General features: G+C 38.5%; 1 protein-coding gene across 17 annotated transcripts in view; it reads left to right on the top strand.

The window, feature by feature from the left end:
- The window catches only part of UBE2W (ubiquitin conjugating enzyme E2 W), a 69,328-nt gene extending 49,156 nt beyond the window's left edge, over positions 1-20,172 (top strand). For 8 of the 17 annotated variants that reach the window (XR_011389140.2, XM_089335429.1, XM_089335428.1 and 5 more), the window contains 2 exons: positions 3,748-3,823; positions 14,891-20,172. Coding sequence is in view for 15 of the 17 variants with exons in the window: in XM_089335429.1 (XP_089191555.1) it covers positions 3,748-3,823; positions 14,891-14,995 (181 nt within the window). In the remaining 2 variants the exon portion in view is untranslated. Of the gene's footprint in view, positions 1-3,747; positions 3,824-10,935; positions 11,062-14,890 lie in introns of all 17 variants that reach the window. The other 9 variants (XM_089335422.1, XM_051844567.3, XM_089335420.1 and 6 more) reach the window with 3 other exon arrangements.
- The last annotated feature ends 214 nt before the right edge of the window (positions 20,173-20,386 follow it).

Here is a 20,386-nt window from a genome sequence, read left to right as displayed (position 1 = left end):
TCTGCTACTAGTGTTTCTTGCATGATTAGTTTTAAGACTTGCCATGCTATATAAAGTATCAATAAATTTTTTTTTAAAGATTTGCTTATTTATTTGAAAGTCAGAGTTACACAGAAAGAGGAGAGGCAGAGAGAGAGAGAGAGAGGTCTTCCATCAGATGGTTCATTCCCCAATTGGCCACAACGGCCGGAGCTGTGCCGATCCGAAGCCAGGAGCCAGGAACTTCTTCCCGGTCTCCCATGTGGGTGCAGGGGCCCAAGGACTTGAACCATCTTCTACTGCTTTCCCAGGCCGTAGCAGAGAGCTGGATCAGAAGTGGGGCAGCCGGGTCTCAAACCAGTGCCCGTATGGGATGCCGGTGCTTCAGGCCATGGTGTTAACCTGCTGCACCACAGCGCTGGCCCCAATAAACTTTTTTTTTTTTTTTAAGACTTTATTTATTTTGGAGGGCAGAGTTACAGAGGGAAAGGGGCGGGGGGGGGGAAGGTCTTCCATCCACTGGTTCACTCCCTAAATGGCCACAACAGCCAGGACCGGGCCAGATGGAAGCCAGGAACTTCATCTGGGGCTCCCATGTGGGCACGTGCAGGAGCCCAAGGACTTGAGCCATCTTCTGCTACTTTCCCAAGCACATTAGCAGGGAGCTGGATCTTAACTGGAGCAGCTGGGACTGGAATCGGTGCCCATATGGGAAGCTGGTGTTATAGTCAAAATGTCTGTTAAATATACGATTTAACAAACTTTTATTAGATGTTTGCTGTTTTTACTGTGCTTAGTGCTATGTTATAAAGATGAGAAGGAAATGTGCTTCAGACTGAGGAGATACAGCTCCAAATAAGCTTTCAAAGGTCTTTTAGGTACCCACCTTAAAGCTCTGCTGTTAAAACAGGTCATCTGTGGTAGACTTTGGTCTGTGGGCTGTACTTAAACTCTGAATATACACGTCAGTTTTCACTAAAGGTATTTAGGACTTTGATTCAGTCATTTATTTTGTTCTAGTTCCCTTTTACAAGAAATGGTTCCCTAGGCTGAAGGCTTTCATTTGTTTAAAATTTATTTATTTATTTTAAAAGTCAGAGTTACATAGAGACAGAGACACAGAGAGATCTTCATCTACTGTTGAACTTCCCAGATGGCTGTAATGGCTGAGGTTGAGCCAGGCCAAAGCCAGGAGCCAGGAGCTTCTTCCAGGTCTCCCATGTAGGTGGCAGGGGCCCAGAAAGTTGGGCCATCCTCTGCTGCTTTTACCAGGCACATTAGCAGAGACCTGGGTCAGAAGTAGACCAGCCAGAAAGTGAAGCAGCATACATGTGGGATGCTGGTGTCACAGGCAGTAGCTTTACCCACTACACCACAGTGCCAGCCCTGTGGAAGTCATTTAAATGAAGTCTGTATAAAAAATAATGAAATCTATCAGTAGATTTCAGTAGATTAAATACTGATAATGGGACCAATGGCCTTTTAGTAATCTATCCTTTATTGTCAATGCCCTTATAATATTCTTACACTGCCCAGCCTTCCCAGCCTTGTATTCCGTTCCTGAAACAATTTGATAAAAGATGCCTGTCTAAACACTATGAAACATTTAAGGGCAGGAAAAAAAAATATCCATCTCTTGGTAAAGTTACTTTTTTTTTTTTTTCAGAACTGTATCTCCCTGATCACTTAACAGATTGGTTATATTCCAGACTTAAGCAAATAGAATGAGTGTTTTTATTCCTTCTTAAATATTTTTAAAGGCTGTTATAATTCTTGGCTTCTAAACAAAATAGATAAATTCTTGGCTTCTAAACAAAATAGATAAAATGAGTTTGAGATGATTTGCTATAATAATAGAAGTTTATTCCATTGTTCGAACCCTGGTTTAACTTTGCATGACAAACAACAGAGGACCATCTCTTCAAGGTAGTCAGGTATCTAATTACTAAATTTTCAGGAATTTTCTCAGATTATGCCAACAGAATAATCTTAGGATAGTTGTTGAACACCTTATGTGACAATGTTCCTTTTGTTAAATTAAATTACTATTAAATATTAACACAAACGTGAATCAAGTGTGTGAGTTTTAGTTACAGTCAGGTGGATTATTTACCTTCCTGCTATCTAGGTAGTCCTATTAACTTTGCTTTCTGGTTGGACCTTCCTGAAATAATATCTCCATTCCACTTCATTTTTTTTTTTTTTTAAGATTTATTTATTTTGAAAGTCAAAGTTAGGGGGAGACAGAGAGAAAGAGATCTTCCATCCACTGGTTCACTCCCTAGCCAGTGGAGATTGATTATTTGGGTCTCCCATGTGGGTGCAGTTGCCCAAACACTTCAGCCATCTTCTGTTTTCCTATGAACGTTAGCAGGGAGCTGGATAGGAAGTGGAACAGCCAGGAGTTGAACGAATGCGCCTGTGGGATGTCTGCCTTACAGGCAGCAGCTTTTCCCCCTTATGCCACAGTGCTGGTCCCCCATTCCATTTCTTTTGATTAGACTTAGAGGAAAGAATTCTCTTAGTCTCTTGTCTTTAGTAGGTTAGCTGAACAGTTGATGAAATCTGAAAAGATGCCTGTCTAAACACTATGAAACGTTTAAGGGCAGGGAAAAAAAATATCCATCAGAACAGTGCTGAGAGTAGATGAAAAGAAAACTAAAAGATAGGAATATCTATCATATTATCTCAAACCTTCCCTTGGTAGTTTTAATGTGAACTTAATATGTTTCCTAATCTTTGTAGAGTCATTTTTTTTTTTTTAAAGATTTGTTTATTTGAAAGAGTTACACAGAGAGAAGGAGAGGTGGAGAGAGAGAGAGGTCTTTCATCCGTTGGTTCACTCCCCAAATGGCTGTGATGGCCAGAGCTGCACTGATGTGAAGGCAGGAACCAGGAGCTTCTTCCAGGTCTCCCACACGGGTGCAGGGGCCCAGGGCCTTGGGCCGTCTTCTACTGCTTTCCCAGGCAATAGCAGAGAGCTGGATCGGAAGTGGAGCAGCTGGGTCTTGAACCAGTGCCCATATTGGATGCCGGCACTGCAGGTGGCAGCTTTACCCGCTACACCACAGTGCTGGCCCCAAGTCAAATTTCTTGTGTCTGGTCAGTATCCAAGGGTTTTCAGAAAGAACTCTGTTGTATTATCTACTTTCAGTGTTGTTGGAATCATGGCTTCTAACATAATTCCCTTGCAGAGCTGTCTTGTTTCTTGTATTGTTCTAGTCCAGAAAGGCCAAAATATGTTGTCTTTTTTTTCCTCTTATATTTTGTTTAGGAATGGAATCCTTTGATCTTTCCTCAATAATACTTTATTACACTAAAACAGTAAGACTTTGGAGGTGTGGAGATTTTAAGTTGTTCTTAGTTCTTTAGACAAACCTAGTTAAGTAGACTTTTCCATTTTAATTAGCTCACAGAAGTAGTTATTATTCCTACAGAAATTATAAGATACATGAAACTAAAATTCCTTTATCTTAATGCCATCAATTTTGGTTGATAGTCATTCTGTTAGTGATCCCACTGACTGCAGCCTAACCAGGACCATACACATACACCACCATCTCCTTTTAAAAACAATTTATGGGTCAAAAGTATATATTTCTCTGGCTATATTTATAGTTCTTGTTCTTTTAGTCATGCTGTTAGTGTTGACAGTGTTTTTTATGCTTTCTGTAATAATTGTGCATGAGCTTTTCCTCAAGCTATCTCCCCTGCAAGTTTTCTATGTTACAACTTCTTAGCTGTTTAAACTCACTTCTTTTGTTTCAGAGACGACCACCAGATAATTCTTTTTATGTGCGAACATGTAACAAGAATCCAAAGAAAACAAAATGGTGGTATCATGGTAAGCAGATTTAATTTGGGATGGTAATTGTTTTTGCATTTTGACTTGATATGTATCTGTTAGGACTTAGAAAAAAAGAGCAGAAGATATAATTGATCCTGTTTTTATGATATCAGTATGGAAAAAGTTCTTGAAAACATTGTAGGATATTTTATGGATGAACTATATACTACATTTTATTTTTATTTTTATTTATTTGAGAAGTAGAGAGACAGAAACAGATCTGTTATCCACTGGTTCATTACCCAGATGCCCACACCCATAACAGCCAGACTGGACTGGGCTGAAGCCAGGACCTCAATCTAGGTCTCCGTGTAAGTGGCAGTAATTCATTACTTGTACTGTTACTGCTGCCTTCTTTCCACATTAGGAGAGAGCTGGGGATAGGAGTGGGAGCAGCGTATCTAACCCAGTACTGATACAGTTTCTAAATCACTATGCTAGATACCTGCCCTTCAGTCTAGATTTAGTGGGCAAGCAAAATCACATCCATCATACAATACAACTAAAATCTAAAATTACGTTAACATTATGAGACTGTACCACTTTTTTTAAAAAATAAATTATTTACTCAAAAGAGTTAGAAGAGACACAGAAATTGTCCATCTACTGTTTCACTCCCCATATGGCTGCAGCAGCCAGAGTTGAGCCAGGCCAAAGCCAAGAGCTTCGTCCACGTCTCCCACATGGGTAGCAGGGGCCCAAATACTTGGGCCATCCTTCACTGCTTTTCACAGGCCATGAATGGCAGGGAGCTGGATCAGAAATGGAGCAGCTGGGAAACAAATTGCACCCATATGGGATACTGGCATTGCAGGTGGTGGCTTTACTTGCTACATCACAATGCTGGCCCCAGTCTGCTGTTTTTAAATTTTTATTTATTTATTGGAGAGGCAGAGAGAAAGACAAGAGAGATAATGATAGCTTTATAATTCAGAGCTGCTAGCATCTTTTCTGAACTAACCTTACAGCTTCCTCAAAGAAGTATTTGAAATGAAAACAAAACATTTATGTTCCATAATGTTCATTTTAAAGAGGAAATAAAACCACCCTGTGTGATTTTGTATACATAGAAGCATCTGCCTGTGTTTTCCTGTTTGTTTTTGTTAACCCAATACAAATTAGAACGGGAAAAACTGAAGGAATATGACCTTTCTCCTTTTCTATCCAATATGAAACTTTCTGTATCCTCACTTAAACTGAATAAATTATAAACTTAAGAGTTCTCCAGGTATTGAAATAAAAAGTGACCAGAGTCAATGAGGTAGTAATGCCATGCCAGCTGATACATAGTAGAAAGAGTGAAAGAAGAATGGTATTCTTGGGGCCAGTATTGTGGCATAGCTGATAAAGCAGCCACCTGCATCTCCAGCATCTTGTATGGGTGCCAAATCATGTCGAGGCTGTTCCACTTGTGATCCAGCTCACTGCTAATGGTCTGGGTGAATCAGATGAAGATGACTCAAGTACTTGGGCCCCTGCCACCAATGTGGGAGACCGAGATGAAGCTCCTGGCGCAGCCCTGGCTGTTGCAGCTATCTGGGAAGTGAACCGGTAGATGAAAGGTATCTCTCTGTCCCTTTCCATCTCCCTCTCCCCTCCCCCCCTTTCTCTCTAACTCTGACTTTCAAATAAATAAATAAATCTTTTTTAAAAAACAAGAATGCTATTCCTGAGAGACACAAAATATGAAAATTTGTGAAGTTAATGAGATGTATGACCTAGAAGAAGAAAGTAAAAAAACCCTTGAAAAAATGAAAAAATATTGAGATACTTTAATGAGAAACTACTTTTCTTAGGTATATATTATTTACAAATTTGGGGTTTAATGTAATTCAGTAAAAATCCAGTGGAATGATGAGGAAAGGTGCTGGAAAAGTTGGAGGGGGCCTGGGTTGTTGCTCTGCAGGTTAAGCAGGTGTGGGTCCCAGCTACTCATCCAGCTTCCTCTTCTCGTTCACTCTCTGTTACTCTGCCTGTAAAATAAATAAATAAATCTTTTTTAAAAAAGAAAAGTTCAGGGGGCAAGCATTGTGTCACATTAGGTTAAGATGGTGCCTGCGACACCTGATTCCCTGTGGACTCTGGTTCAAGTCCTGGTTGCTCCACTTCTGATCCCCCTCACTGTGGTAATGTACCTGAGAAAGCAATGGAAGATGGCCCAAGTGCTTGGGACCCTGCAACTTGTCTGGGAAACCCAGCTTGGAGCTCTTGGCTTCAGCCCAGCCATTGTGGCTGTTTGGGGAGTGAACCAGCAGATGGAGTGTGTGTGTGTGTGTGTGTGTGTGTCTTTGTCTAACTCTGCCTTTCAAAAAAAAAAAATGTTTGAAAAAATATAGATGAGGAGAGCAAAACTTGAACTACAAAGGGTAACAGAGAACAAAGTCTACCAGATGGTAAAACATATTAATGTAAGAGTACATCACTGAAAATAGAATTACTGTTACATAGGCCTTGTTGTATATAACATTTGGGAAATCCGTTGCAAGTCAGTGAGAAGGGGAAAGAAATAGTCATCATCTTAGAAAACTGGTAATTTAAGAAAGAAATTTATATAGTCACTTCATATAAAATGTTTCCTGTGGATTAGGTATTTAAGAAAAAAACAAACATTTTTTTTTAAAACAAACTTTAAAACACTGGACATTCTCTAGAGGGAGATTACTAAATTTAAAAGGAGCCACAAAAAATTTAAGTTATATGAAATTTTTAAATTTTTTTGAAAGCTTTTTTTTTTTTTTTTTTTTTTTTTTTTTTTTGACAGGCAGAGTTAGACAGAGACAGAGAGAAAGGTCTTTCTTTTTCCATTGGTTCACACCCCCCCCCCCCAAATGGTTGCCACGGCCGGCACGCTGCGCCAGTTCCAAGACAGGAGCCAGGTGCTTCCTCCTGGTCTCCCATGTGGGTGCAGGGCCCAAGCACTTGGGCCATCCTCCACTGCCTTCCCGGGCCACAGCAGAGAGCTGGACTGGAAGAGGAGCGACCAGGAGAAAGCATTATCATTATAAAGTAGTTTTGAGATTTATTTCATTTGAAAGGCAGAGTTATAGAGAGAGAGATCTTCCATCCACTGATTAACTTCCCCACATGGCCACAATGACTGGGGCTTAGCCAGGCTGAAGCCAGGAGCCAAGAATTCCATCCAGCTCTCCAATGGATGGCAGTGGCAGAAGTACTTAGACCATCTTCTGCTGCTTTCCCAGATACATTAGCAGGGAACTGGATCAGAAACAGAGAAGCTGAGACTCAGACTAGCGTTCATAAGGGATGCCGGCATCTCAGGCAATGGTTTTACCTGCTGTACCACAACACCGCCCCCATATGAAGTTTTAAATACTTTGAAAAATATGTGTACCTTATTAAAATTAAGACTTATTTCAAAGTTATCTAAGAGTAAATAACAACATAGGCAAAAAGTGCAGCTCATTAAAATTGCAAATTTAAGATTTTTGGAACTGTGAATAATTGAATTGGTAGGGTTTTATAAAATGAATGCAATATTGAAAGATAGTAAAGAGTAGAATACAGCTTTTATATCTGCTGGTGTTACATAGAAAATTTAGTGTAATCCTTTTTGTTTTTGTTTTTTTAAATTGATTTATTTATTCTAAAGACAGAGTTATAGAGGGAGTAGGGAGAGATCCTCCATCTGCTGGTTCTTTCCCCAGATGGCCACTAAGACCAGAGCTGGGCCAAGCCAAAGCCAGGAGTCTGCAACTCCTTCTGGGTCTCTGGCCCAAGCTCTTTGGCCATCATCTGCTGATTTTCCAGGCACATTAGCAGGAAGCTGGATCAGAAGCAGAGCAGCTGGTTGCTCATATGGGATGGTGAGGAAATATTTTAGCAGTATTTAAGAAGCTGAAATTTCAAGATCAAATCATTTGTCTCAGTAAACTGAGAATCCATTCTAAGAAAATAATTATTTTTTTTAAGATATTGGAATCTTTTTTCTCCCTCACCAGCCATGTATTGTGTTGTGATTTTAAATGGCTGAGTCTTAGAATTCCCCAGGAAAACAACACTACTAATGACTGTGGCATCCTATGAAGAACTTCGTCTTTGGTAATAGCATTAAGAGCTCCTGGTTTCACAGGAAACTAATACGAGAAACATTTTATTCATGAAGTGGTCAGTGGAGCACTATTTGTAATGTACACTCTATTCCACCATCTATTGCCTTTGCACATGCTGTTTTCATGGAATAAATCCTTCTGCACATATACACACACATACATTCACTCCATACCTGCCCCTCCCCCACACCTCTCTTGGGAGCTTCTTCATCAAAGTCTTGTCGAGTACTACTTTTTTGAGGAACCTGAAAAACGTTATTACTGTGCCCAAAATAGGGTTTTTAAGATATCCCCTCATATGGCTAGTCATTTAAGAGCTACTGTTTCAAGTATTCTTAGAAAAACAGGTTTCCAAATAGACTCATTAATAATCTAGCTTAAAGAATTCCTTGTAGGCACTGAGGATCCCCTAAAATATTTAATATGACCCTAATGCAATTAAATGGCTCTCTACTTCAATTTGCATTGAATACATACATTTATATTTATATTTACTTATATATTTGAATTTGAGAGGTGGAGGGAAACAGAGAAAGAGATCTTCCATCCTCTGATCCACTCCCCGAATGTCTGTAGGAGCTGGAGCTGATCCTGTCTGAAGCTGGGAACCAGGCCAGACTGAAGCCCAGTGGCAGGGACTGAAATACTTGAGCTCTCCCAGCTGCCTTCTGTTTTGCAGTAGTGGGAAGCTGGAGTCAGGAGGCTGAGCTAGGCTAAAACACCCACCCCCAGAGATCTTTTGAAAATGTCAAAATTGCTAACAAAGTAGTCATTCTGTTTCAGATCCATTCTCACTAGTAATAGAAACATTCCTCTTTTGTGTTTTTTTCCACAAATGTTTTTATTTTTTTATTTTTTTATTTTTATTTTTTTTTTTTTTTTGACAGGCAGAGTGGACAGTGAGAGAGAGAGACAGAGAGAGAAAGGTCTTCCTTTTGCCGTTGGTTCACTCTCCAATGGCCGCCGCTGCAGCCGGCGCACCGCGCTGATCCTGGCAGGAGCCAGGAGCCAGGTGCTTTTCCTGGTCTCCCATGGGGTGCAGGGCCCAAGCACCTGGGCCATCCTCCACTGCACTCCCTGGCCATAGCAGAGAGCTGGCCTGGAAGAGGGGCAACCGGGACAGAATCCGGCGCCCCAACCGGGACTAGAACCCGGTGTGCCGGCGCCGCAAGGTGGAGGATTAGCCTATTGAGCCACGGCGCCGGCCTCACAAATGTTTTTAAATCATCTCTTTTTTAAAACAAAACTTTGTAAGACATTGTCTTAGAGTGATGGATTTTTTTTAAATCTTCCCATAGTTGAAGGTAACAATTCTTTTTTTTTTTTTTTTTTTTTTTTTTAAGATTTATTTATTTGAAAGCCAGAGTTACAGAGAAAGAGACAGAGAGAAAATCTTCCATCCACTGGCTCACTCTCCAAATGGAGTGACCCAATAGCCAGGGCTGGGCTAGGCTGAAGCCAGGAGCCAGGAGCTCCTTCTGAGTCTCCCACAAAGGTACAGGGTCCCAAGTACTTAGGCTATCTTCCGCTGCTTTCCTAGTCTCATTAGCAGGAAGCTGGATCAGAAGTGGTACAGCTGGGACCCAAAACAGCATCCATATGAGATGCTGGCATCAAAGATGGTGGCTTTTACTTCCTACGCCACAGCACTGACCTAGTAGATGTTTTGTTTTGTTTTGTTTGTTTTAGAGTTTTATTTATTAATTTGAAAGAGAGAGGAGGAAAGAGGAAGATCTTCCATCCACTGGCTACCTCCCCAAGTGACTTTAATGGCCAATGCTGGACCAGGCCAAAATCAGGAGCCTGGAGCTCTATCTGTGTCTCCCATATGGGTAGCAGAGGCCCATATACTTGGGCCATCCTCTGCTGCTTTCCCAGGCCATTAACAGAGAGCTGGATCCAAAGTAGAACAGCTGGGTCTCAAACTGGTGCCCATATGGGAGGCTGGTATTGCAGGTGGTAGCTTTACCTACCATGCCACAATGTCAGCCCCAGTTTTTTTTTTTTTTTTTTTTTTTGTTAAATCAGAGAGGGAGAGAAAAACATCTTGAAAATCTGCTGGCGCTGATTCACTCTGCAGATGGTCCCAGTGGCCAGCACTGGGCTAGACTGAAGCCAAGAGCTTCATCTGGGTCTCTCATGTGGGTGGCAGGTGCCCAAATACTTGAGCCATCTTCCAGTGCTCTTCCCAGGCCATTAGCAAGGGGCTGGATTGGAAATGGAGCAGCTAGGACTTGAACTGGCATCCATATGGGATGCTGGTGTTTGCCCAGCTATGCCATAATGCTGACCCTGAGTAATTTATTTTTAAAATGCATGTTTTTTGAAAGTACAACTCTCTTACCCCACTGTTAGAGGGTATTCATAATTTTTCTTTCCTAACTCCCCAGTAGGAAAATTTGAAAAAGATAATCAGTTTTCAAGACCCTGTAATTCTGGCTTGTACAGTTGAAAGGATTTATGAAAAGCCCTTTATCATTTTGAATAACAAATGGGGGAAGGTCACATAGTGAGACCAGAAATAAGAACTAATTATTTAAAATAAAGTATAATTCATAGTAGAAATGGCTTTTTATACAGTTACACTTTTTAGCTATTATGGAGAAATCTCTACTATTACAGATGGGGCAGCTTTTGTGGTATAGCTGGTAAAGCCACTGCCTGCAATGCCAGCATCCCATATGGGTGCTGGTTCGTGTCCTGGCTGCTCCACTTCTGATCCAGCTTCCTGCTAATGGCCTGGAAAAGCAATGGAAGATGGCCCTAGTACTTGGGTACCTGCTACCCATGTGGGAGACCCAGAAAGGGTTCCTGGCTTCCACCTGGCCCAGCCCTGACCATTGTGGCCATCTGCGGAGTGACCCAGTGGATGGGAGATAGCTCGCTTGCTCTCTTTCTTTTTCTTTCACCACTCCCTCCCTCCCTCCCTCCCTCCCTCCCTCTCTCTCTCTCTCTCTCTCTGACTTTCAAATAAATAAATAAATAAATCTTTTTTAAAGTAATTCTTTATTTTTTTTATTTTTTTTTATTTTTTGACAGGCAGAGTGGACAGTGAAAGAGAGACAGACAGAAAGGTCTTCCTTTGCCGTTGGTTCACCCTTCAATGGCCGCTGCGGCCGGCGTGCTGCGGCCGGCGCACCGCACTGATCCGGTGACAGGAGCCAGGTACTTCTCCTGGTCTCCCATGGGGTGCAGGGCCCAAGGACTTGGGCCATCCTCCACTGCACTCCCTGGCCACAGCAGAGAGCTGGCCTGGAAGAGGGGCAACCGGGACAGAATCTGGCACCCTGACTGGGACTAGAAGCCGGTGTGCCGGCGCCGCAAGGTGGAGGATTAGCCTAGTGAGCCACGGCGCCGGCAATAAATAAATCTTTAAAAAATAAATAAATGATTTGGAGAGAGTGAATCTCCAAGTAAGCCCAGAAGTACCAAAAAAATAGTGGAGCATTTCAAGCTAACATCTTACCTAAATTAGTCTGGAGTTTGTTCAGGAATTCATTTTCCCAATAAACAAATTTAAATATTTTTTTTCTCCCCCCCCCCCCCCGTACAAGTAGTCATTTTTAGAAAGCCACTGAAATTTAATTCATCCTAATCATGAATTTCTTAGTCCAACCTCCAATCCTAGGTACAGATAAATTTTTTTATTTATATATAATTCTGTTTAAAATATCCTTGGTTCAGTGACTTACTGTGAGAAATTCTTATCTTCTGATATACTCTCTGCTCTCCTTTTTTTAAAATTTATTTCAGAGGCAGAGAAACAGAGACAGACAGGAAAAAAAGAGAGAGATCCCATGTGCTGACACCCATACCTCAAATGCCTGTAGGATCTAGGGGACTAAAATACAATGTAGGTCTTCCAGTGTGGGTGGCAGTAAGCAAACATCAGGATCTCAGAATCCAGTCTTGATACTCCAGTGTGGGATGTGGGCATCCTAACTGGAGTCTTAATCAGTAGGCCAAATGCCCACCCCTCTGTTCCTTTTTGAACCCAAAATGCATGAATCATTCACTTCATCCATTCTCTCTTTAAGGGAAAACTTAGTTCCATAAGTGAATTTCATGGTCAGTCTACAGGGGCTATGAAACAGAATTTTTTTGAACTTTCCCTTCAATTTTAAACAAATCATTTTCACTTTGTAGCATATACTGTCTTCTCCTTCATACATGATCAGAATAGCTTTCACAAGTATATGAATAATAAATTATCTTGGCATTATAGGTGAACTTGAACAGTCTTATCAAAAAGGTAATTGGATGTTCTCTTGTATAATATTAACTCATCAACTATTTTTGTTAGAACTTTCCAGATGTTGGCTTATCTTTTTTCTACTTACCTATTTTTGTCACAGAAGATCTTTGTTGTGCATGTTCACCTTATATAAAACGAGGATACCAAGAAATATTGTTCTTTCTTAACAATTCTCAAAGGTTTGATACAGAGACCAGCTTTCACGTGATTTGCAAAGCTAAACAAAAAGATTAGACATTGAACAAAGGCTGACTTAGAACTGGATAAACTCAGTAGAACATGTAGCAGTTTGGTTTCTAGAAACCAAGTGGAATTTTATGTCTCAGGTATCAAGTTCCACAGTCCTCTGAGTGATACAATCAGAATACTTGGGTCAGTGTATTTGTCGGGTGTAAGCAGAAATGTGAGGGAGGTTTTGGTGTAGATTAGTGTTATTGTTATATGTATTTTCCAAGGGGCTTCCTGGATACACAGTGTATTCATAAAAAGCAAAAGATCTGAAATTTCACTTCATCTCTTTTTTTTTTTTTTTTTTTTTTTGACAGGCAGAGTGGACAGTGAGAGAGAGAGAGACAGAGAGAAGAGAGAAAGGTCTTCCTTTTGCCGTTGGTTCACCCTCCAATGGCCGCCGCGGCCGGCGCACCGCGCTGATCCGATGGCAGGAGCCAGGTGCTTTTCCTGGTCTCCCATGGGGTGCAGGGCCCAAGCACCTGGGCCATCCTCCGCTGCACTCCCTGGCCACAGCAGAGGGCTGGCCTGGAAGAGGGGCAACCGGGACAGAATCCGGTGCCCTGACCGGGACTAGAACCCGGTGTGCCGGCGCCGCAAGGCGGAGGATTAGCCTAGTGAGCCGCGGCGCCGGCTTCACTTCATCTCTTATTACAAGAGAACTCTGCCAGCACACCAAAGCTAAGCTGCCAGATACCTGTGTTGAATTATTGAAAACAAATTTTCTTCAGCTTAAATTTGTGATCTTTCACATTATTTATTTATGTTCTCTTAAGAATTTAGTCACTGCTATCCTATTGTTTCTGTTTCATACCTTATATTGTTTTTGTAGATGTTTTCTTTAGCACATTCAAGTGTAAAAAAGTCACCCCATTCGTGTTCAGAGATCTTTGGATATAAAAAATTGTATTGATATGTGAGTAAACATTCCGTATTGTAAATTTGTTAGCAATGTTTTTTAGAACTATTTTAATAGTTTCTATACACTAAGGAATTAACATTGGGGTTGGCCCTGTAGCATAGAAGGTTAAGCCTCCATCTGCAGTGCCAATATCCCATATAGGCACTGGTTCAAGTCCCAGCTGCTCCACTTCTGCTTCTGATCCAGCTTCCTGCTAATGTGCCTTGAAAAGCAGCAGAGGACCGCTCAAGTGCTTGGGCCCCAGCACCCATGTGGGAGACTGGAGGAAGTTCTTGACTCCTGGCTTTGGCCCGGCCCAGCCCCAGCAGTTGCGGCCATTTGGGGAGTGAACCAGTGGATTGAAGATATTCTCGCTCGCTCGCTCTAACTCTACCTTTTAAATACATTTTAAAATTAATTAATTGATTAATTAAGGTCATACTTGCATTGGAATGGAAATACCTTGTGTGCCAGTTGAGGCAACAGTCCATTGCTTTGAAAAATCGATTAAGAAGCCGGCGCCGCGGCTCACTAGGCTAATCCTCCGCCTAGCGGCGCCGGCACACCGGGTTCTAGTCCCGGTCGGGGCGCCGGATTCTGTCCCGGTTGCCCTTCTTCCAGGCCAGCCCTCTGCTGTGGCCAGGGAGTGCAGTGGAGGATGGCCCAGGTGCTTGGGCCCTGCACCCCATGGGAGACCAGGATAAGCACCTGGCTCCTGGCTCCTGCCATCGGATCAGCGCGGTGCGCCGGCCGCAGCGCGCCGGCCGCGGCGGCCATTGGAGGGTGAACCAACGGCAAAGGAAGACCTTTCTCTCTGTCTCTCTCTCTCACTGTCCACTCTGCCTGTAAAAAAAAAAAAAAAAAAAAAAATCGATTAAGTTCAGAGAATACAGTTAAAAAAATTAAGGAACCTAAGCAAAATAGGTATATGAAATAGACAGTTCATCCTAACATAACAGATGGGCTGAGGGATTTGCCTTTGATTCAGAGCTAGAATCTCCCTTGTAAAATAGACCTGCCTCCAGTTCATTTCAGAAATTAATGAATGATGAAGTTTGACATAATAGGTAAAATACAGTGTTATCCTTTTAGGCTAGAGATTTGAGTATGATTAGTCTTAGTAAAAATTTAGGACCCAAGTGTTATAAAATGCTCTTATTATAGAGAAGTGATGTTGTAAGGAACTTCTTCATATTCCTAAGTTTGTTCTGTAGTCATAAAAAAATTCCAAGTTCCATGGTAATTTAAGATTCAGATACTTTCTTATGAAATTTAGGAGATATAAGCTCCCAGTGTTTTCTTAAAAATATTCTTATTTAAAGCATTATGATGAAATTAGGTATAATATTTAATTTATTATTTCAAATAGAACAAATAAACTACATCACTTTAAGGTTTGTATGAACTACTAATTTCCTTAAAGAGTAAAACTTGATTAGTTTATTCCTGTATAATAGCAGTTTGGAGTTTTTATTTCCAGGGATTGAGAGAGGCAATTATGTAAACCATATTCTTTTTGCTAGTGAAAATATTTCTACATTAGATTAATTTGTAGATTTTATTTATGCATGCTTAACTTTTTAATTCTCTTTTTTCTCCTTTTCTTAAAGATGATACTTGTTGATGATGCCACTGTTATCATCCTCCTAGCAGAAGATAGTCCTACTGAGAAAATGAGCACTTTGATCATTCAGTCTTTGAACTTTAACCTTTGACTGGAAGTGACCTATAGGCAATGAAGACTACTTCCTTTTACTGCATTTTTACTCGTGTGCATTCTGGGCGCATGTTGATCGCTGGTTCAGTCCAGGCAACTGACATGCTTTTATTAGTCATACAGTATCAATGCAGGTGTCAGGAAATGTCAAATATAATTCCATTTTTTATTTTTATTTTTTTAAGCTTTTGGAATAGTTCCAGGTCCTCATGTATTGTGCAATAACAATGACTTCCCTGGTGGTTTGAAGACGTTCATTGCCGGCAATGGACGTTGTAATAGGAAAAGTTTTCATTAGCTTCTGCCACTCGATGATTAATGCATGATAGGGCCTATGAAATGAACTTAGCGGTTATAGTGGGATTATAAATAAAGTGAGGGATCCAACATTACTTTGAAAGGCACCCCAACTGTTTATATTTGGATTCTATGCACTGTGATCCTAAGGTTAACAGCATGAATTAACATGCGTCTTCAAAGGACTGTAATGAAAGATCATTGCGTATTTATTTAATTGTTTATATCTGCTGTCAAATTGTTTTGACATGGAAGGTTTTCAAGTAACATTGGCAGAGAGGTACAATATGTTATCCCTATGGTGAAAATAAATTCATTTGTTGTATATAATTCCTCAATCTCTGAAGTAAAGGTGTGAGTAATATAGGGTATGAATGGTTTAATCAAGGCTTTATTTTGGAAGTAAGAGAAATGGCAGTGATGATTAAATTGCTGCAGTCCATAATTTGGGCTTGTTATTTGTACATTAAAGGTTTTTTTCCAAGTAGATTACACTCTGTTACTTCCTACTAGCCATCAGCATGAGCCCTACTGCCTAAACACTATTTCATTTATTTATGTTTGGAAAATCCATAAACATTTTTGTTTGCAATCTTGTTTCTTTTGTTATGTTTTAAGTTGTTTGAATGTTATAATACTTTAATTGAAAAACTTTTGTCAAGCTTTTTCTTGTAAATTTTCTTTACTTGTAAGTATCATCTTGTCTTCAATCCTGTATCCTAAAATAAGAAATACATTTTTGACAGAGGCTTAATGTTTTAACAAAAAGTGTGGACATTTTTATTTTAATTTTAGGCAAAAGTACACTATAAAATGGTGTGTTTGCTTATTTGTCTCCACAACCATACAGCTTTTTCCTGAAGGGATTTAGTTTGTTTTCTTGTTGAAAAGACTGTGCTTATAGCTAGATGAAATTTTTCTATAGAAAAAAAAGTTTGTTGAAAGGTCCAATTCTCAGTACCATGTAAGTTAATGATGCTACAACTAGGTTCTCTTTTTAAAAAGTGATTAATGTATTTTATAAATTACCTTTTCACATATGCAAAATCTGTTTCTACTACAATGTTATTTTTACTAATGCCTTATTGTTGCACTCTTTTTGAAATATCCTGCATTGAATATGTGGATCAATTTGGGCTTAACAGTAAAAGCCAATTGGCTGAACAGTTTGAAATATGTACCCCAGTAAAACCATCCAATCAATAATTGGTAAATAATATTTTAAAAATTGTTTTTAATCTCTGTATAGATGACATTTTGTAGCTTTGTACATGTTGTTAATTAAGGGCATATAATTTTACACTCTAAAAGTATAATTGCTGAACTCAGGGGTGGGTAGACTTCAAAATTATGTCTGCTGTAGAAATAACTTGAAAAAAAATTAAAACCATGGCCAGCCACCAAATTGTGGACACTGTTAGTTAATATTATCAGTTAGCAACTACCACTTTTTAAAAATTAGAAACATTTTTGTTCAATTTTGACTAGATATACATAAGTTCTCATAGTGATCTCAATCAATTGTATTAGTTGGCTGTTTAACCAAGATAGAAAATCTTGGAATTATTCTTAGTTTTTAGTTTTTAACTGCTTTTAATATGAAAATTGCAGCTATAAATTATATAGTTTCATATTTTAGAAAACTGGTCTAAACTACTGAGTGAACTTCATCTTTTTCCAGTTGGTTAGCGAGAAATCTCTCTCCACATTGCTGGTCCTCCTCACTAAAATCCTCTTACAAGGAAGTGACCTGTGACATTCATTCACCAAAGGAATTAATATACCAGGTCTACAATTAGCAATGCTATTAACTATAGATTAATAGGTCATATACAGCCTGAATTTGAGTTTTTTATAACAGTATTTTAACATACCTCTCTCTCTACATATAGATAACTATAAAATGAAGTAATGCAGAGGAAAACCAAATAATTTCAGTACATTTAATGTTTTAAAGAGAAGAAAATAAGATGAAATATCCTAACAGGAGTATCAACCATTCACAGTTCATAATCAGGTTAACATTCCTCCTTTGAAAAATAAGTCATTGAACACTGCTTTACACTTAGATTTGATTAATTTTATATTAAAATTATTAGAAGTCATCACATTATTAGAAGTCATCATTTATCTGACTCATTGCTCTGCAGAGGGCAGTAAATGGCTTTGTAATAATAAGCAGAATGTTTCTCTGTAATGTGTTGTTGAAAGACAACCAGAATACAAAGAAAATGTACATAGGAATATGCTACTTCCTCCTTCCCTGCTTTTCCTCCATGGGCACTAGGCCTACAGAGTTATGTTTTCATATCGAAAATAGGTATTCTCTTCTTATTTATTTATTTATTTATTTTAGGCCATTCTGCTGGTTTGCCAAATTCTGTTACAACAGTGATACATTCAGTTTCTTATTTATGCATGCTTAGTTCATGAACTTGGTGCCCTTTCAGAATTTTTCTTTTTTTGTCAAGTAGGGATTAATGCCATAGGTTTTAAAGAGAAAGATTGTTTTCAGTTTTTTAAGGAAAATTTTTAAAAATATATTTTATGGCCATTCTCAATCTTAAGGAGTTAATAATATTCACTTTTACTGGATTTACTTGTAATATGTAATTCTTCCTTTTAGCCCGCAGGGAAATAAAACATTTTTAATTCCCCAGAAGAAAGTGCTACAAATAGCTTTTATATAGTCAACAACACAATTGGAGAAAGATCTGAATCCTTGTTGTTTTGATTGGGTATATAAATATTTGGTATAAAGTAACTAGAGTAGTTTATTACACTCACCCTTCTGAAATTTTAAATATATGCAAATATATATCATTAGATTCCTGTGGTGGGTAATTCTTCAGATTCTAAAACAGTTATCTAGTGGCTGTTAATTGTCCCCAGATTGCATCGAAGATGAATTGACAAATAATGGAAATGAGTAGTGATAATGAAAATGGTGTGTAACTACATATTGTTTCTAGTAATCAAGTCTTATTTTTTAAAAAGTCTATTGTTTCTGAGAATTGAGATATTTAAAACTTGTTAAAACTTCTTCCTAAAAATAGAAGAGAAGAGGAGGTACTATGTGTTCAAAATTTTTTTAAATAAAGAATTCAGTGTCACTAGTTCTAAGCCTTTATGGTTACTGCTGCTTATATTTCTCAGATTCACTTTTATTCATTTTTTGTGCATACTTTAGCTTGAATGGCTATGGTTTATATTTATATATAATTGTGTTTGTAAGTTGGCTTTTAGAAAGAATGAAGGCTTAATTAACCATATATTACTTTTTGTTATCAAAATAGGTAGTGCACTATTTGGTATGTCAGTGCCTTTACTGCCTTTGCATGTTTGTGGCCTGTGGAAAAGGCGTCTTTTAGTCTGCAGCAACTAGTCCCAATCCTTTTCTGATTTGTTCAGTCACTGTGCTCTTTCTCCTTCCTTCCTATCTCTTCCCACAGATCTCTGAATGTGGATCAGTCTTCAGCGTTTTCCTTTTCTGACTTCTAAGTTGTGCTTTTTTTTTTTAAGTTGAGGAATCCAGAGAAGGAAGATTATTAAAATTACATCAGAAAGTTTTAAAAAACTAAAAAAGACTGTCCTACAAATAAAATACATTGAATTCCTGATATTCCCCTCATCAGTAGATTGTTAATTTTGTGAATAATTGACTCCTTCATTAATGAGCTGTTAGTTGTAATTTACTTCTAAAAAACTAATAAGAGAAATGTATTGACTTTTGAGTGGGAACTCTCCCAAAGCCTGATTATTGCTCAAATGAATTAAATTTTTTTTCCATTTAAAATTTTTAAGTCATTTTGAGTTGTGGAATTATTTTTCTTAAATTACTTGTAAAGAGTCTTGCTTTCTCAACATACATTTTGCATTAGTTTAAGCGTAGGATTATATACATTATCATCATTACAAACATGTGGGCTCTTAAATGTGTACTTCAAGCCCAGCCCTATCCTGAAAATTGAAAGTGTGGTTTTGACTGTGATACCCTGGGTAAGATGTTAATTGTAATTTTAATTCTCAAATGTTAGCACTGAGACTTGTATTTGGTAATGAGTTATCAGAATGCTATGACTTTTTTTTATATTGAAAAATGTTTTGTTGATAAAATAGGATCTGAAACTATTTTGAATGTATGGAAAGAACTCCTGAATAGAAGCTGTTGCAAGAACTCTGGTTTTACATGTTGAGTGAAAGAGTTCACTGGAAAACAGGATCCAGTTCTTGCTCTGTTTCTTGGCACATCCCCTATCTGATTTTCACAAAAGATTAATCCCATAATAATTCTAAACTGTTTTCTCAAAGTCAAAATCATGTTTTCAAAACATACTAGGCTTTGAGTTAATTGTGACATAACTTGTCAGATTTCAGGGCATATGGAAAAATTGAATAGACTTGCGTCTTCTAAAAGCTTGAAATAGGACTGTTAAGGAACTCAGTAGATTTTGTCAGGTATGAAAATGTGTCTTTTCGTAGTTAACCACAAATTGCTTATGTAAATTAAAATTGTCAGGTTTGAGGTAAAAAAATTATTTTAATGAATTGTTAGGTTAATTATATGGTAGCCAAGGATTAAGTACATGTTCAGGTCAAAATGAATTTTTCATTTCAGTTGGTACCATTTTTTTCTCTTACAATTCAGAAATAAAGATTGTGCTTGAGAATTTGAAATAGGGTGAATGTATGTATTTTATAAATTCAAGTTGCAAAATATGTAAAGCTATTACTTTTTAAATAGAATATAAATGTTAAGACAGACAAATCTGTTATATTTTTAAATACATGTAACAAACTTTTGTTAGTTGAATATAGATTACTTTGTGTGCTTTATGGAATTCAGTAACTTTTAATAATAAAGCAGTTGTCATTTGATTTTTTTCTGTAGACTTGAATACTAAATGGAATGGATACTAGACTTTGTAGTTTATAGTAATGTAAAATTATTTGCATAGTAGTTCCTCTTTATGAAAGATTTGTGATCCTTTAAGGATTATGGAAACATAACATGTCCATTTCCAAAATGAGTACAACAGAATGAAGCCTACAGCTGCTAATTTACAGATCCTGTCTACTTAATAGAATACCT

Source organism: Oryctolagus cuniculus, chromosome 6 (genome assembly GCF_051225735.1).
Source record: "Oryctolagus cuniculus isolate XC-2025 breed Fujian yellow rabbit chromosome 6, ASM5122573v1, whole genome shotgun sequence".
In the NCBI taxonomy this organism is placed as follows: domain Eukaryota; kingdom Metazoa; phylum Chordata; class Mammalia; order Lagomorpha; family Leporidae; genus Oryctolagus; species Oryctolagus cuniculus.
This window is presented reverse-complemented; position numbering and strand designations above follow the sequence as displayed.